Source organism: Vipera ursinii (assembly GCF_947247035.1).
Source record: "Vipera ursinii genome assembly, chromosome: 9".
Lineage (NCBI taxonomy): Eukaryota > Metazoa > Chordata > Lepidosauria > Squamata > Viperidae > Vipera > Vipera ursinii.
The window spans coordinates 2244371-2268886 of NC_139523.1; the positions used below are offsets into that span (position 1 = coordinate 2244371).

At 50.2% G+C, this 24516-nt stretch overlaps 1 protein-coding gene across 4 annotated transcripts in view; it reads right to left on the reverse strand.

Moving 5' to 3' along the window:
• NHSL3 (NHS like 3) overlaps positions 1 to 21802 on the reverse strand; it is a 69807-nt gene extending 48005 nt beyond the window's left edge. The window contains exon 1 of one of the 4 annotated variants that reach the window (XM_083369264.1): positions 20982 to 21802. In XM_083369264.1, the coding sequence (XP_083225390.1) occupies positions 20982 to 21201 (220 nt within the window). In that variant the 5' untranslated portion in view covers positions 21202 to 21802. Of the gene's footprint in view, positions 1 to 5272; positions 5459 to 20981 lie in introns of those variants that run through there. The other 3 variants (XM_083369265.1, XM_083369269.1, XM_083369266.1) reach the window with 3 other exon arrangements.
• Positions 21803 to 24516: the final 2714 nt, after the last annotated feature.

A 24516-nucleotide genomic window follows, 5' to 3' on the forward strand; every position in this document is an offset into this window, starting at 1 on the left:
AAGGCACAAGATGGCTGGCTGCGGAATTCTGGGAGTTGAAGCCCACATATCTCAGAACTGTCAAAGTTGAGGAAGGCTGCCTAGGAGAATCAAATCTGAAAAATCTCAACAAGAAAACTGTAGAGATTTATCCAGGCAGTCTAGGAGAATCGGATGTGGAAGAAGAAGGGGGGGAAAAACCATCACCAAGAACAGCTTTAAGGTGAGATGAAGATGAAGAGGGGATGAATGTCCCCCATTCGGTTTGTTCGTTTTGTTAGTTGCAGGGGAGCCTTGTCCGTTCCAGAATTAAATCGGGTTGGTTAAGTTGGCAGGACCATGCGCTGCCTTGGATTCTGCCCCCAAGAGGGCTACTTGCACCGGTCCTCAAAGGTTTTGCCTTTGGAGAAAATGGTGCCACCAGATGCCGCCTGTTTTTTGCATGCCGACCCCTGAAGTCTTGTTTGACTTAAGGGTGAGTGCCAGCTGGGTAACAGCTTTGATCTGATGTGATGTGGGTGGGGAAGCTACATACTGTAAAGGGCAGGCAGATTTAGTGTTTGGATGGGGCACCACCCAGAAATCCAAGAGATGTAGGCTAGACTAATATGGGGGAGAAGGCAACACAAAGCATTTCTGTGTTGCTACCAATAAAACTTTCCAGAGATTGGGTCCTCCAGCAGCAGAGGCTGCTGCACATTCAGGAGCTAGGAGGACAAACAATTTATGTCACAAAGCTTAATAATTCTCAGCTTTGACAACTTTTAAGATGTGTGGACTTCAACTCCCAGAATTCCCCAGCCAGCATGGTTAGCTGAGGAATTCTGGCAGTTGACATGTATATATATATATATATATATTAAAGTGGCTGAGTTGCAGAAACACTGCTCTTTATCAATGGATCGATTTGAAGACCTTTCTCTCCCACCGGAATATGCCAGAACTATGAAATAAAGAAAAATAAACTCCGCCTGTTTCCAGCCAAGATTCTGGAGCCATGCATGAGATCAGGTGCTAACTAAATGGGGGGAGGGAGAGGGGGAGGGAATAAAATCAAAGCAGCAGCTGCAACTCTGCAATTAAAACTCCATCTAAAGAAAAGGGAAGAACTTTGCACAGTTGCAGATGCCATCCTGACTTTTGGGACTTCCTATGTGTCCCCACCCCCAAACACTTCTAAAGCAGGAGTTTGTATTCCTGTTTTTTGGCAAGGCATTTCACTGGAGTTGTGGCATCAAATGTAAATATGAATTTGATTTCAGTAATGTTACCTAAATATGTAGAATAAGTTATGACAACCAGTGTGATGTCATGCTTAAAGGTGCTGAATTTCAAGCTGGGAGATCCTCAGTTCTAATCCTGTCCTAGAAGTCATCTGGGGGGACTTGGGGCTCCTTCACAGCTGGCTGGAAAGTGCAGGCATGTCTAGAAATCTTGCCCAGAAAACAGCAGGCACTTGTTTGAGGGCCCAGCAGAAGCCACAATTGACTTGAAAACTCAAAGAGAAAAAGAATGGGAGGGGTCTGTCCTCCAGGCACCTTAAAGCAGAGGTCCCCAACCCCTGGTCTGTGGACTGGTACCGGGCTGCGGCATGCCAGCAACCGGTCCACACACACAAGCAAAGCCCCATCCACGGGATGCAGGCAGCACACAAAACCAGGCCCCCTCCGGTCCGTGGAAAAGCCTCTCGCCTTGTAACCGGTCCCTGGTGCCCAAAAGGTTGGGGACCTTAAAGCATCTAAAATGTGAAGTGGGGGGGGAGAATGTGGCTCCTCTTTCCCTTGGGCTTCACTTTCAGGATCCTTGACACAGCAGCGTTTCCCAACCTCTGGCAACTTTGAGACCTGTGGATTTCAACTCCCAGAATTCCCTAGCCAGCATGGCAACCACTGAGTTCGAGATTCCCTTTTCATGGCATTTATGCGTGAGAGCGTTTTCACCAGCCTGTTGCCCTGGGCATCTGGAGGAGGAAAAAGTTGGAAACTGCAACACAGTCACCTATTTCAGGACTAAGCAACAAGTTAATCCCGTAAGGCCTTTCCCACACCTTTCCTACTTCCTTTCCATTCTCAATCAATCAGAATAGAGGTGGAAGGGACCTTGGAGGTCTTCTAGTCCAGCCCCCTGCTCAAGCAGGAGAACCCATACCGTCCAGCCTCTTCTTAAAAACCTCCAGTGATGGAGCGCCCACGATTTCTGGGGGCAAGCTGTTCCACTGGTTAATTGTCCTCACTGTCAGGAAGGGTTTTTTTAGGAAGTTTCTCTCTCCCTGGCACCTCCTGGCTTGCCACATTCATTAAGCTCCGCCGCTTCCTCCGTGACCTGGGAGGGGGGCTTTGGAATCTGGCCCCACCTCCATAGTCATTTCATCTGCTACTTTAGCAACCAGCTCCGCCCCAACCACATTCAAAACCACGTTTTTGAGGGCAAACTCCTGCAGCTTGAATTCCTATGTGGCTGTGGCTACATTCACACAGCTTCCATCCATTGTCTGCATTTGCACAATGCACTCGACTTTAAGCTAACCAACCAGGCTGAGGTTGGACAGAATACTAGCCCACAAAACCCAACCCAAAGCAACCAAGATTTAAGAGCTAGTAGGTTGAGCAAATAGAGAGCTGGGTTTGTACCTGACTTTTAGGAGTGGTGTGTAACACACTGCCATTACATCACAAGGTAGTTTGTGTGATTTGTAAACTTGAGCACAGTGTCTGAACCTTTATTACTTACTATTATTACATATTATCAGGGCTTTTTTTCTCATAAAACGCTCAGAACGGAGTTCCGGCACCTTTTTTGGATGGAACCTTGTAGGGTAGGCAAGGCGGGTTGTATGACATGTGTGAGTTCCGGCACCTTTTTCTTTTACAAAAAAAGCACTGCATATTATTACTAGCTGCCAACTGTAGTTTCTCAATTTGTTAAGTGAAGTGTATCATTGCCTAATTTAGGAACCCAATCATTAAGTGAACCTTTTATCAGAATGAAAAAAAATTAGGGAAAGATGTACCCTCAAAGTTTTAGTAAACCATGTTCCTTTCAAAAATCAGAATAAAAAAAACTCATCAGAAAATAAATCATATTAGCCAGAAATCCAGGACTTAATCTGGTTCATGTTTAGCTGCAGATTGATTGTCACAGCAAAGGACAATAATGACTACAGACAAAACGGGGAAATTAGCAGACTAATTCTTGTCCAGACACAGAGGCTGTGCAACATTTAACTTTGTTGTTTCTCTTTTCCTGTAGGGCTTATTTTAGCAGCTGGGCAGATGAAGAGCTTGGCAAGCAGTAAATCTGCAAAGCTGGCTAGGAAATCAAGTTATCCAGGTTAATGCAGGAGCACTGGCTGTCCTGTGGGAAAGGCTCCGAAGCCCACCCTGCTTAAGTGCTCAAACTGGCACAACCTGTTGGGGGTCTCTTTTGCCTGAGCTCACCTCAATCTTTATGCCTTGTAGAAATGTGGGTGACGCTGAATTTGCACTTGCACCAAAGCTCTCTGGAACAGGAGGCTGCTGCTGAGCTATTTCACTGAAAGCAGGCAAACCCAATGTTACATCAGTAAAACACCCAACATCTGGATCAAATGGGGTGTTGGTATCATCCTAAGGTCTGAATAAAAATCAAACTTCCTTATTAAATAAAGACAAGCTGGGGGTATTAATAGGCCTTAACCCAAACTAAATGAAGTGTGTTTGTTTTGTGGGGAAAGTTCGTGTGTGAGGGTTTCTCTTAATCAGCAGCAGCAGCAGCAGAAGCAGCCAATTATAACACAGCAAAATAACACCCTCACCTCTCCGGAGCACGCGGTCCGACCACGGGACCGTAAGTAGACCAAAACCTAGAGCCTCCTCCACCTCTGGTGCTCCATTAGGCCAACCCACCAGGCTGGGAGGGGGAAACACCCACAGCTTCATGTTCCAAAGTCTCAGCATTTCTCACACTCAGAAAGCTTAGTGCTAATTAGGAGGACCTCTACAACTGTGAAACATGTAGTTAGCCAGTTGGGAGACGGGGTTGCCTTCCCTTTTATTCATCGTGATTACCACCCATAAAATATAATCAACACGGATTAAATGAAATAACAACAATTAAAGCTATTTTTGTCATCAACATACTCCATTATGGCAGGGCAGAGCACATGAGCACCTGAAGTCTGCAGTCTAAAGTACAGAGCAGGGCAGAGGCCCCAAAATCACAAAGCATCGGGAGGATACAATTAGGCCACAGCAGCAGATGCTGGCTGCGTTTCCTTCTGGCTTCAGGTAACCTGCAAATCCAGCTGCTGGAGGGAATGCATCATGCACACTGTGATGTCACATGCATAATGCAAAAGGTGCAAATCACAGGATTTGCTGGTCAGCTGGTGGGCAATAAAATCAAAATTATTAACCAGTGAATCAGTCGCATAACATGGTGCATCCAACATCCTGCTCCTCCTACTGTGATGCTTCATAAACCATAGTCTATGATGAAGTCCATATAAACACGATCAAACTGTGGCATCTTTTCTCAACTAGAGCAGCGTATCTCAACCGTGGCAACTTGAAGATGGAGGGCTTCAGCTCCCAGAATTCCCCAGCCAACCATGCCATCTGGGGAATTCTGGAAGTTGAGTCCATACATCTTCAAGTTGCCAAGATTGAAAAACACTGAACTAGAGTAGACAAACACACACACACAAACACACACGCAGGCATAAACCGTGCTGAGTGATCCCAGCAGCCCCGTGTGGGGAAGTCAAAATTCACTTCCAAGACTATTACTTGACCCCGCTTGCCGTTTACGCAAAAGGGCGAAGGGGGGAGGAGGGAAAGCTGCCGCCGCAAGGAGGACTAAGACAGCGGCCGCCTCCCCGCCCGGCCTCCCCGGGTCTTCAGGTGTCGCCCGAACTTTCTGGGGGTTGCAACTCAAATTTGCCCCCGGGCCGAGGGGAGCCCGTCCGCTCCAGGGGAGGCAGAGAGCCCGCGCAGAGGGCAGCTCCGGCCGGGGATCCCGAGGGGCAGAAGCCGCCCGCCGCCCAACTGAGCCGGGGATCCCGCGGGGCTCAAGCGGGCCCGCAACGCAGCCTCTGTCTGCGCTCCGCCGCCGTCCGGCAAGAGGGCCTCTGAGCGCCTGCCGAGCGCCGCGCCGCCGCCTCTCCCGGGCTCCGCGCTTCCCGGGAGGCGCGCCGAGGTCACCCCGCTGCCGCGGGCGGACCGGGAGCCGAGGGGCTGCCGACGCGGGAAGGCGGGAGGAGCCGCCCCGAGTGCCCGGCGCCCCTCCCGGCGAGTCCCGCCCCGCCCGGCCCTACCTGTCCTGGCGCGGTGGGCGCGGGCGAAGGTCCAGAAGGCCCAGGGCCGGGCGCCGGGAGCGCGGCGCTTGCGGGACGCGTTGCCCATGGCCGCCCCCGCCCCGACCCCGCCGGCTGCGGGCGGGCGGGCGGGCGGGGCAGGAGCGGGGCGCTACATGAGGGCGCGGGAGCCCCGAGCGCCTCCCGAGGGGCTGCCGCGGAACCAATGGAGGGCCCGGGGAGGAGCCCGCTCCGTGGTCAGGTGGCTTCTCCGGGGCCGCTGCGCGGGGGAGCGCCCTGCCTTGGCACCGCCGGACTGAGCCTCGGGTCAGCCGGGTCGGGGGGGGGAGTAGGAGGCGCTTGCTAGCAGCCCCCCCCCCCGTTTCCCTGAACCCCTGGCCCTTGGCTCAGCTGGCTGAGTCTCCTGGGATTCAGAGTCCACGTACACATCAACTAGGTTTGCGAACGTTTGGACCAGGCTTCGTGGTCACCCGAAATAGGTTCATTCGTTAGATACACAATATGTTACACGAACACAGTAATGCAGTAACACGGCTCCGGATATTCGCCACCCTCACAAATAGTACCGCTGTTTCATTAACCTGGCCTTCGAGACTAGCATGTTATGTGAGCCTAGAGCCAAAAACATCCTGTTTTCCCCACCCTGGTTTACATTCAGAAACTGTATTATACTTGTGCAATCAAACAGTGTATCATTATTGCACCCTGGCAGTGGAGGGATCCAAGCGCCAGGCGTCCTAAGGACTGCAATAGGGTTAAGACCGCCAAGGTCGCTCCAACTCTGTCACTCTGTTCTGCTCTCTTCTTAGGGACCTGCACTGAGAGCGGAGGCTGCTTCTCCCAGCTGGAGGGCTGCTTTCCCGACGTTTCGCTACCAGGCTGGGTAACATCTTCAGCGCAGTTGAGGGGAGGTCTGTGTCCGTGCTCTTCTGTTTAGAAGGGCTTCAGGTGTGGTCAGTAGGTCTTGACCTACAAGACCTACTGACCACGCAAAGCCCATATAAGCAGAACAGCGACACGGACCTCCCCTCAACTCCACTGAAGATGCTACCCAGCCTGGTAGCGAAACATTGGGAAAACAGCCCTGAAGCTCTGGGAAGAAGCCTCAGGGTGTCAACCTCTGAAGGCCACTCCGGTCCATCGTTCTGGCCTCCTGGAGGGTCTCGCCCGTTTTCTATGGATGCAACCATTTCATGAACTGAACCTGAATCAGCTGTGGAAATCCTTACAAATAGTCCTTGACCTGCGTTCATTTAATGACAGTTCAAAGTTACGGGGGCACTGAGGAAGGGGGCTTAGGAGCATTTTTCACACTTAAGACCAGGGGTCTTCAAACTTGGCCCTTTTATGATTCATGGACTTCAACTCCCAGAATTCCTCAGCCAGCTTGCCTAGCTGAGGAATTCTGGGAGTTGAAGTCCATGAGTCATATAAGGGTTGAGTTTGAAGACCCTTGCTTAAGACCCTTGCAGCATCCCCATGGTCACAGGATCAGAAGTGAGACGCTTGGCAGCTGTCTTGTATTTATGACGGTTCAAGTGTCCCGGGGTCATGTGACCACATTTTGTGGCCTGACAAGCAAAGTCAACGGGGAAGCCAGAACTATTTAACAACCGGGTTACTAACGTGACAACTGCAGTGATTTACTTAACAAGTGTGGCAAGAAATGGGGCAAAACTCACTTAACAACTGTCTTCCTTAGCCCTGGAATTAACTTAACAACTGTCTTCCTTAGCCCTGGAATTATGTGGTCATAAGTCAAGGTCTACCTGTCATCGCTATTAAATGTAGATTACAAAATTTTCACCTCAGTAATAGCAGAAAGACTAAAGAAATTTCTGACCAAATTTATACATACAGACCAAAATGGCTTTCTACCTAAAAGACAGATAAAAAAATAACTTAAGAATGATCCTAGATGCTTTAGAGTACTATGAAATTCATCCAGGGAACAAGGGGGCTTTAATACTTCTTGATGCACAGAAAGTGTTCGACAACGTAAACTGACAATTTATGTTCCAGCAAGTAGAGGAAATGGATTTGGGAGAAAACTTTATAAATGTCATCAAAACAATTCATTATGAACAAACAGCCAAAGTAATTGTAAATGGAAATTTTACATAAAACTTTGACATTAAAAAAGGCACAAGACAGGGATGTCCACTATCTCCACTATTATTTATATTAACACTGGAATTTTTGAACAGAAACACCAGGCAAGATATAGAAATTAAAGGACTGGAGATAAAAGATAAAAAATACAAACTACAAGCATTTGCAGATGATTTGGCTTTTATATTGGAAGAACTATTTGAAACAAGCGCTAAGCTTATGGAGAAAACAGAAGAATTTGGAGAAGCGACAGGGTTGAAAACAGAGAAAAGACCAAAGTGTTAACTAAAAACTTAACAGAAAAACAAAAAAACCAACTAGCAAAAAAAAAACACCTTCAAATAGTCAAAAAATGTTAAATACTTGGGAATTTATTTAACAGCAAGATGTGCAGCAATAAAAGACAACTATGCAAAATTGTTAAAACAAATACAATTGGATCTGGAAAAGTGGAAAAATTTACAACTTTCAATGCTGGGGAGAATAGCAACAGTGAAAATGAATATCTTACCAAAAATACTAAAGATAAAAGAGAAAGAAGACTCAATGTACTTTAGAACATGGGATAATTTTTTTCAATGGCAGGAAAAACAAGTTAGAGAGAAAGGAACGTGATATGTATAGCACTGAACACATATTAGTAAGAAGAATATCGAGCAATTAACTAACATATTATGATAAGATATAAATTATTATTCATTGGTTTTTTTTTCAAATACATGAACCTAACCCTAACTCTATTCCTATAAAAAATTATATATAGAGATAGATAGAGAGATAGAGATAGATTAGATATAGATAGATATAAAGATATAGAGATATAGGTATAAAAAGAAATTCACTCCATCACAACTGTGACCCTTTATCTCTATGGTGCTCCAGCCTCTCCCAACTCCGGGCTTTCCAGCAGGGCATCCGTAGAGCCTTCTTGAGCAATACATACCAAACAAGGGGCAGGGACATGGTCACGCAGGGGCCACCTTGACTTTCTTGATACATGTGGACACACACACACCCCGATTCTAACATCTAACATCTGTTCCCTTCTTTTCTACCTCTGAATCATTTCTTTTCGTAAATTAGATGGCTCAAAGATTAGAGTAGAATAGAGCTGGAAAGAGACCTTGAAGGTCTTCTAGTACAGCCCCTGATTAAGCAGGAGAACCTATACCATCTCATACAAGTGACTGTCCAGCCTCTTCTTAAAAACCTCCAGTGATGGAGCACCCACGATTTCTGGAGGCAGGTTGTTCCACTTGTTAATTGTCCTCACTCTTAGGAAGTTTCTTCTTAATTCCAGGTTTCTTCTCTCTTTGGTCAGTTTCCAACCATTGTTTCTCGTCCTTTCCTCTGGTGCTTTGGAGAATAGTTTGACCCCCTCTTCTTTGTGGCAGCCCCTCAAATAGTGGAATACTGTTATCATGTCTCCTCTATTTCTTCTTTTCTTTAGACTACTAGCCAAACCCAGGTCCTGCAGCCATTCTTCATATGTTTTAGTCTCCAGGCCTTTGATCATTTTAGTTGCCCTTCTCTGAACTTTTTCCAAAATCTCAACATCTTTTTTGTGATATGGCTGCAGTATTCCAGGTATGGTCTTACTAGGGTTTTATAAAGCAGTACTAATACTTTGTGGGATCTTGATTCTATGCCTCTATTTATACAACCCAGGGTTGCATTAACTCTTTTGGGTGCTGAAAATCGTGCATTAGGCTTAGTAGCGACTTAATGAACCTATTTTTTTTCTCATTTTAGCTTTTTCAAAAACTCAAAAACCACACAACTGATTTTGGCCATGTCATCCAGAGGCCACAAAAAAGCTGGTCAGGAAAGCTGCCTGCCCATCTATTAAAAGCTGGAGAGAGAGAGAGATTAATTTTAGTAGCCCTTCCCTATCTAGAAAAGTTGCAGGAATTCCCACTCACTTTAGATGCAGCCAAGAAAACGATGGTTTACCAGCCAGCACTAACCTCCGTGGAGGTCCAACTAAGCAAAGAGAAACTCTGATTCCTTGGCTGACCTTTTGCAAAGCTTTCTCCTTGAAATTACTTTGCTGTACAGGAAGTCCTTGACTTACAATCATGCGAAGGTGGAACAGCACTGGAAAAAGTGACTTACAACCGGTTCTTTCACTTACAGTGTTGCACATGGTCAAAATACGTGTGCCTGGCATGTGTTTATGGTCACTGCAGTGTCCCGGGGCTGTGGGACTGCTCTTTACAAACTTCCCAGATGGCTTCTAACAAGCAAAATCAATGGAAGGTGGCTTCGCTTAACAACTTCCTGATTCACTTGACAACTGCAGTGATTCGCTTAACAACCATAGCAAAAGTCAGAAAATCAGGTGCGACTCATTCAGCGACCGCCTGGCTCAACCGTAGAAATTCTTCATCCCAACTGTGGTCATAAGTTGAGAACTAGAATGTCCATCACAGACACAAAGTGCAATCCCCTCTCGCCCTTTGCCTCCCAATGGGCTTCCCTCGCTGCCTGGTACCTCACAACCTCCTAAAATACACAACGAGATACCAGCAAAGGAGCAGCACGTTTTCAAAGGTTTTTACTTGTAAGGGAATTCTCCCAAAGATTTTTGGTCTACGAAGTCTTGTTTGAAGCCTGACCTGGGGTGAGGTTTGCATTGCTTCCCTGACCCGCTTCATACGGGGACCCACGTGAAGACAGGCGCATCTTCCAGGTGACCCACCAAGCCCCGCAGCCCGTTTGGATCAACCCTGTTAGATCCCAGCAGCAAAAACATTCATCCTGGGGGGGGGGTCGAGAAGGGCAAAGTTTCCCCCCCCCCCGAGATTCACCAGTGGCTCTGCCCGGCATTCTGGAGGGGAAGGAAAAGATTGGAAGCCTCGGGCTGCCCCACAGGTGGGTCCAGACTCAGAAAGCTGAGAGCGGCAAGGGGAAGGAAGAGAAGCGGATTAAGGGGCAGACTTGAGTCGAGTCACGGGTCAGGGCAAGCGTGCCGGGGGAGGAGGCGTCTTCGGGAGCAGCCGCCTGGGTTTGCAAAGGAGCATTCCAGCCTCTGGGAGCAAGGCCTTCCTCTGAAGGGAACAAAGGCCTACCTGCCACTAAAAGAAAAACAGGAGGCCGAGATCTGAAATCATTAACAGAAACGAGCCAGGAGGCTCCCGGCTCTTTCCTGCTGAAACCTGATTTCGCCCACCCCCCACCCCCCCTCCTCCTCCTCTTGCGACCGAGGGCGATGGAAAAAGAGGCCCGCTTGTCCTGTGTCCCCTCCACGGGACCTACCCTGGGGCGAGGTTGTCTAAGACGACACTCTCGCAAGTTGCCCCTGAATTCCTCAGGTGCAAAAGCAGCCTACAGAAACTCCGGCACCGGTTTGACGAGTTTCCTCCGCTGCGCTAGGTGTTTGCTCAGCCCTTGGCCTTCCTCCCTCTCCAAGGCCAGACTGTCCTGAGGAGGAAGCCTCCCAGCGCTCCTAAACCTGCCTCCAAAGCCCTCCTGGCCTGTAGAAAATCAGGTGTTGCTGTTACACAAGGACCTGATTCAGGCAGAAAAAACACCCATCTCTGTCTTTTCCAGCACAAGCCAGGTGCAAAGTTCTGATGAGTCTCCAGCTCACAAATGCCATTCTCAGCTCCCATAATCCTGCAAACTATCCACAATATTTCCCAACAACGAGTCCCTGGAAACCAGTTCTGCAATCCAGCTCAAGGTGCCTACAATACGCTTCATCCATTTAATGGAGGCAACACACACACACACACACACACAGAGAGAGAGAGAGAGAGAGAGAGAGAGAAACTGTAATTTTTTTTCCTTCTTGGGATGTACCAGCATTCTCCAACCTGATCCTTCCACATGTGCTGGACTACAAACCCATGGCTCTCAGCCAGCCACTGGGGCTGGGGACTACAGGTATTGTCATCAGCCATAAGCTAATTAGAAGGTGTCCACGAGGACAACCACATTTTCCCTTGCAGGACTGGACAGGAGCACGCCAGGCGCTTTCCTTAGCACGGACGGCCTTCCTTCTCACCCGGAGAAGAGGGCCTCTCCCGTCTGCTGTGGGGCAAAGCCAGAGGTCAAAAGTTGCAGCATGGGGGGGGGGGGATTGACTGCTTTATGCAACTTGTAACATCAGAAAGCTTGGCTTTTGCAAGCCAGGATGCATTATGTCTCCGAAGCCAAAAAACTGCTTGTGCATTTTGAGTAATGGCAGACTGAGGGCAATGGTTTAAAAAAGAGCAAATATATAGAGGAAGAGATAACTATTGTCTCGTCCTTGTTTGAACCATGACTGTGATCTGCTAAACCCCAGAAGCCCCCCCCCCAAAACATCAGATGCCTTCCTCGCCCACCCCAGAATGGCCACAGGAAAGGCATCCATGGCGGGGAGAGGAAAGGATGACATCAGCATACAAATTAGTTGAAACACAATGTCATGATCTGATGATGCAATAGTCACTGGTCTCCATCATAGTTAACGCTGCCTATGTAACGGAGGCTGCCCCCACACTCAGTTTGCAATGCAACAGGCTCCTGTAAGACTTGCATTGTCCACCTGGAGTTGTGTTAGGGAACGGCAGGGGATGATGGGCATCTGCTGCTGCTTTGGCCCCAGGGCCAGGAGGCCTGGGCAGGGAAGGTAAAAAAGTCAAGATGGTGGCCATAATCCTGCCATGCAAGCCTTGCTCTTTTTTAGTTGTTTTGCACATCTCTTACTATAAATCTTTTTATTCATTTTGCTTTATTTATTAAATTTATATGCAATCCATCTCACTGTTGAGTGACTCTGGGCAGCTGACAACATTGTAAAATAGCAATATGAAACCATTAGAACATCAAAACGTTAACCATTAAAATGTTAAAGCCTTGGTGTGTGCAATGTAAGGCACGTTTGAGGCTTCGGAGTTCTGCATCACTGAAGGCATGAGGCCTTTCCCGGGCCCGGCTGTCCCGCAAACAGTCTGCAGCATCCCACCATCACCTGGCCGCCATTCATAGCCTTCCCAGCCGGCTTCTGACAAGAGGGAGGGGGAGCCAGATCTACTTAATGCTCACATGATTCGCTGCAGTTAGTCTAAAAACCGTGGCAAAAATGTGAAAGTGGGCGTAACTCAACCCCCTTCCTTAGCATTGGAAACTCTGATGCCAATTCTGGTCATAAGATGGGCACCACCTGAACTTTATTCCCCACCCCCCAGGAGCCTTCTTTGAATGTTACAGTCATTGAAAGCACACGGATTAAAAGCCACACAATCGATTACACTTTTAAATGAACCACGCCTTTAGAATTAGCCACTTGACTCATCTCACATACCGAAGCGAGGGAGACCCCAGGAAGCCGTCAGACTGAGGGCTAGACCGGAAGTTGAAAAGAACTCAGGGTCGCAGGGCATGAAAACTGATCAGGTCCTTCCCTCCACTACAAATAATCAATGTAGGTGGCAATTGTGGAAATATCCAAAGCAGAAACAGGGCAAGGAGCCTGTGTCAAAGCTATCACGATGTTGTGTTGTTGCACAAATGATGCAATTTATGTAACTTGTATTGGTCACATAAGTCTTCCCTGCCAATCACCTTTGTCTTTTATAAGCCAGAGTGATGTCAAAAAAGTGCCATGTGACTGATGCAAACCACGTATTTTGTATCATTTGTGCAATAATTTCATGATGTCATTGCAGTTTCTACCAAAGGCAGGGATGTCAGTCTTACCTGACAAAAGGTCCCAGGTAGGTACCCAGAATTTTCTTCTGGGTAGCTAAATTAAGATTGGACAGTGAAATATCTTTTCTTCCTGGGATATAAAATAGGCTATTATTTTTTTTCCTTTCCTGAAACTGTCAGAGCCCCTCCCTGCCTATTCAAGGTTGATCCCAACATTGCAACTCTTCAGTCTGTGTGCCAAGAGCTACCTGGCTGAGTTCCTCTCCTCTTTGTTTATGAGACAACATAAAGTATGCCATTGCAGTCTCTTCCTTCTCAAGCAAACGTGTCCGGTTAACCCTTTAAAACTAGGCAGAATTGGTACTTTGGATCTTTTACTGAAAAGAATAACTGGATTTTTCAGATGGTGGGTCTTAACTGCATACATCTGGAGGACCACAGAGTTGCATCTGTGAGATGGCAGCTCTACACAATTGATACATAAATATATGAATGACGACCCCCATGTCTCTGCTCAACTGGGAGACCCACGGCTACCTAAGTCCCCTCTCCCAGTCTGTCCCACCCTATAGGGCAGGAAGGAAGAAGCAGTGTGCTATACATCTGGAGGCACCATGGGGAGAGAGGGTAACAAAAGTCAGAAAGCGGCACTCGTCTGTACCTACTGGGTACAGACGGGTGCTTACAGTGCACAGTCAAAGTCAAGATGGCAGCCACAACGGTGTGAGTGAAGTGTGGCCCGTTTCATCTTCTCCCCACTGTCTTGACCACACCCTACAGAGAAGAGAAACATCCTGCTAATCTCAAGTCTCCTTGGGTGATGCCCAGCCACGTCTGGCTTTCCAAAGTGGACAGTCTCAGGTACCAGCATGGCATGTTGGGTGTGTGATGGAAGGAGCAGCCCCTGGACGAGCTCGGGGTTCGCCGTTCCCAGCCGCCCAGCAGGACAATTTGACCAGCGACAGGAAAGCCACCAAGAGGGATAAATAGCTCTTCTGATCGCCAGCAGCAGTCACCTAGCAGGACAACTAATAGGTACTCCGTCTCATATGCAGGAAAAAGTTCCAGATAATCTGCTTTCTGGCATCTTCTGCACCTGATTCCTCCCTTCCCTCCGGATGACCTGCCCCAGAGTTGGGGATCCAACTCCCATTCCAGCTCAGCTGAGTCCAGGGAGGACCCCTGAAAGGCTGGGGGGCTCCAGGGCCTCCTACTTCCCTCCTCATCCCCTCCCAAAGAGAGGCGGGATACCCTTTCAGACTGAAAGGCTTGCTAGAGTTACTTTACGAAATTACAAATGGATTTGAAAGAAGCTGAGAATTTCAAGAGAAAAGGAAAAGGTATTAGAAGATTATTGATAGGCCTTAAGTGGAAGGAAGAATATAAAATTGATTTATCTGATTATAGTTAACTAATGAGTTTTGTTTCTGGTGAGGTTTAGTGGTTATCAGATTGGATATTTTTCATTTTGGAAATGTCTAATGGTGTACTGTAATGGATTACTTTTCAATATCTAAATAGCAGAATTATTATTTCTGTTAATACGTAATAGTTTTTAATTCTTTTTTGCATTGTTTAATAGGAGAGGGTTGAAGGGAACTTAGAATAAGAGGGACTGTACACTTACATTATTAGATATTTTTGTTAATTCCTTTTTTCCTTAAGGGTCGGTGTATACCTTTAAATATGTTTTTGTTTTCTTATGTATTTCCCATTATGTTTCCTTAATTTATCTTATCTGTTTAATATAATCTGAATAAAAGTATCCAGCGAGAAACCTTGCCACCTTTCAGATCTGGCTAAATCAGGAGCCAAAAGGTAGAGGGGTTGGGAGTCAGGCCCAAGCAGACCCTTCAGCATGAGTGAAACAAGGCACTTGTGGTTTAAAAAAACCATGATTTGACTGTGGTGTTGACATGCTAGTAGCAGAACAAGCCAGCAGAGGCATTTGGGGGAAGGAGGGAGGGAGGGAGGGAGGGAGGGAGGGAGGGAGGGTTGGTGAAAATCAACTGGCAAAGCGATCCAAGGGATGCAAAGTTGCAAAGCAGCGGGGAAGGAACCGGAAGGCCGAAGTGCAAATCTCTGCAAATCCTCTTGGCTTAAGACTTGAGAGGCTGGTTCAGTTCTAACTCCAGCCAGGAAAAGGGCGCCCTGGCCGCTTCACACCCCACCCCTCAAGAGGCTGCTGTGAAGATAAAGCAAAGGAAGATTCCAACTAAGCCACCTGCAGGTCCAGGGAAAGGCAAGACATACAAAACAGTTGCACACAGAACTCCTGGATTTGTTTTGGGACGTAAACATGACCGGGGTGTGTGTGTGTTGGGGTGTTCCTCGCAATGGAATCATCTTTGCCTCCTCCCCCCCACTTGCCGCCCTCACAGGGGCACCATTCTCGGCTGGCAGTGCCTGTAGGGCAGGGTCCTTGGTCCCTGCCTGTCACCAAACAAGCCACTCTCTGCCCAAAGTGCAGAATCACCGGGGAAGGGCACAAGCCACTTTCCCTTTCATAGCACTTTCTCTCCATTGTCAGCAATGCTGTAAAGCAATTCTAGAGGTCAGTCCCTTGCCCTCTTGGGTGTGTGTGTGTGTGTGTGTGTGTGCACGCACACACACACACACACACACACACACACACTCCAGTAAAGGCGAGCCCTCCCATCCAGGCCCCGCTGGGCCCCTCAAGGCTGCTGCAGCTGTCGAATGTGCCTGAGCCCCGGTGCCGAAAGAGTTGAACAGGGTGGGGCCCGTCTGCACTCGGCATTTTGGAAGCAGTGAATAAGATGTGCTGGGAGACGGCGGTGATTTCATCCAGCAGAACTCTGTTGGAGTCATAATGATCTGGCAAGCAAAGAACTTCATGTCTCCTTGGTAATCCAGAGAGAAACTCACATGTGCAGCTCCTTGCACTCACGTGCTTCAAGGGGACTCGGCCGTGAAGGGTGTCCCCAAGGGAAGGAAGCTTGCTTGTCAGAAACTACCCCGCTACGGCTTCTTCCACAGTGCCCCCGTTCTCACAGCCCGACGCTGTTCTCTGCGCTCTTTCCCACAAGGCCCAACAGCCCCAGCGCTCCTGTTTCCCTTCAAAGCCCTCCAGTAAACAGCCCTTTGAAGGCCTTCTTGCTGTCACCAGGGCTGGGGGAAATTCCACAGGGGGGAAGCGTTAATTATTTCTGTTAGGTATAATTGCAGGAAATTATGAGAAAGAATGTGTCTATTTAACGTTACATGTATTAACAGCAGCGAGAATTATATTTGCTCAACATTGTAAAGATGAAGAACTACCAGCGGAGGAAGAGATAATCAGGAAAATTTTGGACTGTGCAGAAATGGACAGACTTGCATTGAAAATGAAGGAGAAAAAAGATTCACAATACTTTAGAACATGGGGTACATTTTATCAATGGTTAGAAAAATGAGGTAGCAAGAAGGGAGTTTAACATGTAAGTCAAATATTGGAACCTAGACAACATGTTGCTGACAAAATATTAAGGATTTGTGATATATACACATATACATATACATATACATATACATACACACACACACACACACACACACACACACACACACACACACACACACACACACACATATATATATATATATATATATATATATATATATATATATATATATATATATATCCTTCTTGCTGTGAAGAAGCATTCCCTCCCTCCGCCCAACCCACTCACAGGGTGGTTGGTGTGGGGAACGCAAGAGGACAAAGGGCTGTTGATTATGTTCGCCACCTTGAGTTATTTATAAAAAAAATAATAAAAAGAGGATACAATAAATAAATAAAATGAATCTTACTTGTACATCACGCTTCCTTCCAAAACGAGGCCAAAGTAAATATGTTTTAAAAAACAGTTGAGCTGCAGGACTAACCAGTGTTCAGGGGCTTCTGCAGGAGGACATACGTAAAAAGGGGGCAGGGTGCTGACCATAAGTTCACGTCCACCATTTTGACTTTTTTGACACGTGGACGCACCCCACGGAGATGAACCACAGATCTCAAGACGGGCAGGTTTCCTTCCCCCCCTTGCCAGCCTCCGGGGGTCCCCTTGCTGGGGGGAGGGGCACAGAGAGAGAGGAGGAGAGAATCCGGCCTAGAGTCCACCTGCGGCCCAGTCGGCCCCTTTCCCCGCTGGCACCTGCGCAAGAGACCCGATGGCGGAGCAGCCCCAGCGGCCCGCGAGGAAAGAGGCCCGTCCTCGCTAGGGGTTACCAACGGAGGTAAGCGGGTCGTCACCCGTGCCAGTTGCAGCTCCCGCTCTTTATCCTGCCCAATTCCGACTAACGTGGAACTTCAAAAACCCAAAGGCTTACAACGGCTTACAATGGTTCACTTAGTGACCATTCAAAGTTACAACAGCACTGAGAAAAGTGACTGTTTTTCACACTTACGGCTGTTGTTGGGATTTCCATAGTCACCTGGCAACTGACTCCTATTTACAGTTTGACCTTTGCAGCGCCTGGGATCACGTGACCTCCTTTGCTTCTGACAAGCAAAGCCAAATTCACTTAATAACTGTGTGACTGACTAAATAACTGCAGTGATTCACTTAACAACTGGGGCAACAAAGTTCAAAAAATGGGGCAAAACTCACTTAACAAATGTTTCACTTGGCAACATAAATTCTGGGCTCAGTTGGGGTCGTAAGTCAGGGTCTACCTATAATGTGCCATTTTAAAAACTAAAAAAATCCTGCTTAAAGAAAGCTACTGCCAAAATATACTCATTTAGTGACCGTACGAAGTTACATCAGGAGTGCAAATGTGACTTAGGACCGTTTTTCACACTTACACACTTAGTTGCAGCGTCCCTATGGCCCCGCGACCTAAATTTGGATGATGGTCACTTATGATGGTCGCTGTGCCCCAGGGATCACGTGATCCTCTTTTGCGACCTTCGGAGAAGCAAAGTGGGGAAGCCAGATTCACTTAACAACCATATTACTAACTTAGCAACTTCAGTGACTCACTTAACAATTGTGCCAAGTAAGGTTGTAAAATGGAGCAAAATTCACTTAACAAACATCTCACTTAGCAACAGAAATTTTGGGCTTGATCGTGGTCGTAAGTCGAGGACTGCCTGTAACTGGTTTCTTTCCCAACCAGAAACGTCACGCGCGGGATCCGGAGCAAACCTCTGGCCAGCAGGCGGCTTTTCCCAAGGAGCAAGAAAGAAGGCTGCAGTTCTGCCTCGGTCACCAGGCCCACAATTCAGGCCCGCTTCCTCCCTCTGGGCCTTCTCTGAACAAAAGGGCTAAAATGCCTGGAAAGGGCAGGTGAGCCGGGAGAACATCAAGGCGGCAAGGGACCTCGGCCAACAGACTTCCTTGGCCTTTCGGAAAGCCCTTCGGCTGTATAGACAGGTACGTTTTTCTACAGAACACACAAAGTTCTGCCAACAAGTTTTACCTCACAGCATGCTTTTCCTTCCAAAATACATAAAGTTTCCAAAACAGATGTCCGACTCCTGCAAGAATAATCCCAGGCTTGTGCTGAGACCCACAACTTTCTAGGAAATTGCACTATGGCAAATCAGGCTCAACTCCACATCCGTACAAGGAAAACAGCACCAATTCTGGTCACAAAGTTATGGAAGGGTGTGCAAATATTTCCAGATTGGAAAGCCACACACCAACGGCTGATGATTTTTTTTGAAAAAGAAGATTAAACTGTACCTGAAGTTAAAAGAGGTCATCAGCCTTTACTATCATTTTCCAGGGAATCTACCAAAAACTGCCCAATGTCCTCGCACATATGACCTTCATAGCTTCCCTGCAATCATGTGATCGGGATTTAGGTGCTTGGCAACCAACATGTATTGCCAGCAGTTGCCGCGTCCCGGAGTTATGTGATCACCAACTGCAACTTTCTCAGCCAATTCCAACAAACAAAGACAACGGGAGAAGCCAGATTCACTTAATGACTCAGCAAAAAGAGTTGTAAAATCAAGCATAGTCACCAACATCAATCTTCTCCACCAGCTGCCTTCTAAATATAATGGACTACAACTCCCATCATATTCACAACCCTTGTGAGAGATCCAACCTCTCGGAAGAGCACCAGTATGAGCTAGGATTATCTAACTCAGTGTTTCCCCATCTTGGCAGCTTTAAGATGTGTGAACTTCAACTCCCAGAATCCTCCAACCAGCATGGCTGACTGGGGAATTCTGAGAGTTGTAGTCCACGCATCTTAAAGTTGCCAAAGTTGAGAAATATGGTTCTAACTGGACAGGACTCCTAATACTCTCTGTCTTGTGGATGGCCCTGGGATTCCCCACACGACTTCCCTGGGATCGGGCAGCCGGGCTGAGGTCTGCACGCAGAGCTGCACTCAGCCCCCCCCCCCCGTTGGCTCATCTGATGCCAGGGGGAGGGGAAAATGCCTCCCACGGGCCTCACTCGCAACGCCTGGCAGATTTTGCTTTCACGGGTCCGCCATTGCTTGGACTTCTGGTGGCCCCTGACTCTCCTGGTGGGGGAGGCACGCTTCAACCTACAGTAAGATGGCCGAGACGGAGGGAGAGAAGAACTGCTGCCTTCCTAGATGGACTCGGTTTCTCCAAGTACTGTAGTACCCATGTGCCCGGGATGCTTTTCCCCCCAGCATCAACGCTGTCCCATTAACTCAGTTGGAAAGAGCACAGAAGACAGAACCTTGGAAGGGACCTTGGAGGTCTTCTAGTCCAACCTCCTGCTCAAGGCGGGAGACCTTATACCATAACGGTCAGATGATCTGGATTTTTAAAAGGCAACAACCACATTAGTTTATCTCTGCAGAAGTATAAAAAGTCTCTTGACATCTTAAACATTGAACAACTATATTATGGCATCTGCTTGCATGGATGAATATGTGCTTTGTCAGTTCACAAAATATATGCCGAAACAAATGGATTCCAGATCTGTTGCTATTTCCCTGGAGTATCTAGCTAACCTATAAAAAATGACATTATTCTCATATCATCACTTGCTCCTCCTCCGAGAATCTTCAGGCCAAGGAAACTTTTTGGCCAGTCCTGGGCTGGATCCACAAGGGCCAGCCGCCTGCCTGGCACATTGCCCACAGTCAAAGCGTAACGCTCCATTCCATCTGTGTGACACACACCCACTCACGGCCCTTTGGCGTGACTCGGCCTTGAACCGAGTGAACCAGGCAGCAGGAAGTGGTAAACTCTCCCAAGAGGGCAGCTTCAGTGGAAGGCCCTCCAGGTGGACCACAGCACGTGGTTGGCCGGTCCAGGACTTTCCCAACTCTGCTCAGGCCCGACTGCACAGACGGCCACGCCAGTCACACCCGGCACCTTCCTCCCTGCCCCTCAGTCCAAAGTCCTAAGGGAGAGCAACAACCTTCCCTCCTTCAGCATTTGTGCTTCCCCAGCAAGGTGACTGGGTCAGGGTTGGGCCCGGTGGCATCACATCTTGCAAAGCCCCCTCCCTGGTTTGGGGCATCTGGAGCCGCACTAGGGTTCCCCCGGACCCCGGGGGAGAAGGCTCGGCCTTGGCAGGAAGGGGGTTTGCAAGGGGGAACGAGAGGCCCAGATCTGGCACCGCCGGCAGGAACCGCCCCGCTGCAGCCCAGCCCAGAGCCAGACCGCCTCTCCGGGTTGCAGCCGGATGCTTCAGTGCCCGCCGGAGCCCTTTGCCCACCTGGGGAAGCCGGGGCGGTTTCTGATGCTCAATGTCCCCAAAGAAACGGCTCTCCGGCAGGGCTCCGCCTGCTCCGAGGGCCACCGGCCGAGGGAAGCCAGCCGGACGGGCAGGTGGCCTGAAGGTTGAGCCGGCTTCTGCTCCGGGAGGGGCAGGGAAGGAGCAACAGGCTCGCGCTGCAACTTTGGCCGAGGAGAGCCCGCTCGGCGCGCCGGAGGGGCGAGTCTGGCGGAAGCCCCAAAGAGCCCCGGCTCAGCGCCCCCCGCCCGCCCCGCCGCCGCCGCCGCCGGCCTCACCTTTGCCCTCGCGCCGCTCCTCTCGCTTCTTGCCCTCCGCAGGGGGCGCTCCGGGCTGGTCGCCCGCCGCCGCCTTCTTCCGCCGGCCCCGCAGCCAGCTGAAGGCCCGGCGCAGGCTGGACGAGCCGGACTTGGGCTTCTTCTTCTTGGGCGGCGCGGCGGCGGGGCAGCCCGGGCCCTTCTCCGCGGGGGCCGCCGCAGGTGCGCCCTTGGCCGACATCTCGGGGCGGGGGAGGCGAAGGGGCGAGCTCGGGGGTCGCGCGGCCCCGCCTCTCCCTCGGCCCGGCTCAGTGGCCGGGGGCGGCCGGCGCCGGGAGCCCCATCGGAAGCCCCGCCCGCTCGGGCGCCTCGCCTCTGGAGCGCGCGGGGCCCCGGCCGCCGGCGGGCCGCTCAAGTTTCCTCCGAGCAGAGCGGGCGGGTCCCGGCGGGCCGCCGCGAGTCCTTCTCCCTCGGTGGGCGACGCCCGATCGGCGAGGCGCGAAGGAGAGGCGCTGCTGCTGCTGCCGCCGCCGCCGCCGCCGGGGAAAGTTTCGGCCGGACCGGAGGGCGTGTGGGGAGGGCGGGCGGGGCCTGCGGAGCGCGCCGGGGTGTGGAAAGCTCCCCCTCCGACACTCCGCCTCCGCCGCGCTTCGCTTCCCTCCGAAGATCCCCCTGCAGCCGCCGCCGCTCCCGCTTGCCATCCGCAGCCCTCTCTTCGGCTCGAGAGGGGCTCCCCCTGCCGAGGTGAGAGAGCCGCGCGGCGGGGCCGGGCCGGTTCCCGCTGGAGAGGAGGGAGCCCGTGCCGGCTTCGGCCCTGGAGCGGCGGAGGGCGCGGGCAGAGTTCGGCGGGGCGTCTGCCCTTGGGTCGCCGGCGCCTCCCGGCTGTCGGAGCGGGGTCCGCGGGTCGAGCGTGGCGGCTTAAGGCGCGGGGCTTCCCCCTCCCCGGGCCCTCCGCCCGCCCCCGACCCTCCCGAGGGCGAAGCCGGCGGCGGATCGGTCGGCCCTGCTTCCCGGAGGGCCGGCGTCTGATCCGACGGCCGGGGTGGCAGAAGTCCCCCTTGCTGGGGACGCGTCAGCTGCAGCCCGGCCCCTTGGCGAGGGCGGCCAGCGACTCTGACAGCGCCCGGGTCGAGGAGCAGGTGCCGGTTGGAGCCTCTGCCCGGTGCCCTTCGGGTGGGCCCTCGGACCGTCTCCGGCACCGCCGGCGCAGCCGTTCTTTCCTTCTCCCGCCCCAGCGCCGCTGCTCCCCTGGTGGGGCCGCTTTGGGCTCCGGCGGGGCTTCGGCCGGCCTTTCCCGCCTTTCTCCGCCTGCCCCACCCCCGCCCCACAGGCGAATGAGGGGGTCCTGCTGGACGGAGCCCCTCCGGGGAGATGCCTGCGGCGCAGCGCAAGGGGCCAGCCCGGCCGTTTGTGGGGGGGCGGGTGTGCTTTTTGCGGGGCAGATGCGTAACTTCCCTCAGTCGCACTCAGGCCTGACAGGAGAGGCCGCTCGGAGCAGCAGGCGATGGAGGAGGGAGGCAGGAGGGCCGGGAGTCCAGCTAGCCGTGACTCAGCTTCCCTTGCAGGCTGCTTCATGCCGAGGCTGCCCTCCTGCCTTGGAGCAGAATCCTGGCGAGAAGAAAGAGCAGGCCGGCCTGGCCTCCCGAGAGGCTGCTTCTCTGCGGTGGGCTGGCTACCTACCTGGTCCTGCCTGACCAAAAAGGGGGGTGGGGTGGAAAGAGGAAAGTAGCAGCAACACCAGGCCCACGAGGGAGTGCAGGTACTCCTTGACTTACAACCACAATTGGGACTGCAACATCCGTTGCTAAGCAAGGTTAAGTGAACATATAACATAGAATAACAGAGTTGGAAGGGACCTTGGAGGCCTTCTAGTCCAACCCCCTGCTCAAGCAGGAGACCCAAGACCATTCCGGACAAGGGGGGGGTCCAATCTCTTCTTAAAAGGCTCCAGTGAAGGAGCAGCCACAACTTCCAGAGGCAGGCCGTTCCACTGATTAATTGTTCTGACTGTGGAAAGTTTCTCCTTTCTTCTAGATTGTTTCTCTCCATCGTTGCTTCTTCTCCTGCCTTCTGGTGCTTTGAGAATAGGTTGACCCCCCCTCTTCTCTGTGGCAGCCCCCCAAGTGCTAGGAGACTGCTATCCTGTCACCCCTGGTCCTTTTCTTCATTAGACTAAACTTACTTAGCTCCCGCTGCCATTCCTTGGGTGCTTTAGCCCCCGGGCCCCTGAGTCATACCTGAACTTGCCATCTTTGCCACAGTTGTTAAGCAAGTTGCTGCAGTGGTCATTAAGCGAACCTGGCTCCCCCCCCACACACACACATTGCCTTTACTTGTTGGAAGCCGGCTGGGAAGGTCGCAAATGGTGATCAAATGATCCTGGAAATGCAATTGTGGAAGTACTCAAATTTTGATCACTGTGATGACTGTAAGTGCGAGGACTGGTTTTAAGTCACTTTTTTCAGTGACACTGTTATTGTCAATAAAGGAACAGTTGTAAACTGAGGACTACCTGTAATGGCAAGGCCAGCTCTGATGCTAACTGGGGAGGCGCAACAGTTCCAGGACTCTTCTTAAGAGAATCATGAATGGGGTAAAAAAGTTTTTTTTAAAAAGCAGCTGCTTTCCATTTAAGCTGGCATCCTGTGAATATAGGATCCCCTGCCACTAATATTAAGAAAGGGGCCTACTGGGTAGCATCTCCTCTTCTCCAGAAGCCCTTTATTCCTCGCAGTGTGAACTTTGCTAAAGAATCATAAATCCATTTCATATACCTGAAGGACAAGTCACAGTGGAAGAATGGCTGCTCTTAAAATCCAATCCATAATTCTCACAATTCTTGTAGAAATATTTCCTGAACTGGAAGCTTTGGGTGTGCAGTGGGTTATGGCATTGTGTACAGAAAGGGCCCCCTCCTCCCCTCCATGGAAGTATCCAAGCAGAAAGGACCAACCAGGCCATTCATTTTGCAGGGCCCATAACTGCCCTCTTGCTTGTCCCCCCAGCCACTCCCTGATCTCAGATCTCCAAAGATAAAGACAGGTTTGCGGTTTCTGCAAGCGTGAAACACAGAACAGAGAATAACAGAGTTGGAAGGGGCCTTGGAGGTCTTCTGTTCCAACCCCTTGCTCAAGGAGGAGATTCTGTACCATCCCAGTGAAATGGTTGTCCACTCTATTCTTGAAAGCCTCCCAAGATGGACCAAATGTCCATGAAGGTTCTTAGTCATCCAGGTAAGAGTAGTTTGGAAGTTGAGTCATGGCAACTGGATTTCTTCTTTGGTTTGAAATGTTTCAGTCAGACTGAAGAAGCTCCCTGGATAAGCAGCGAAATATTTCAAACCAAAAAGAAAAGAAATCCAGTGCTATGCCTCAACTTCTAGACTCCACTGATGGAGCACCCACAACTTCTGGAGGGAAGCCCTTCCACTGATTAATTGTTCTCCCTGTCAGGAAATTTCTCCTTAATTCCAGGTTGCTTCTCTCCTTGATTAGTTTCCACCTGTTGCTTCTTATCCTGCCTTCAGGCGCTTTGGAGAATAATTTGACCCCCTCTT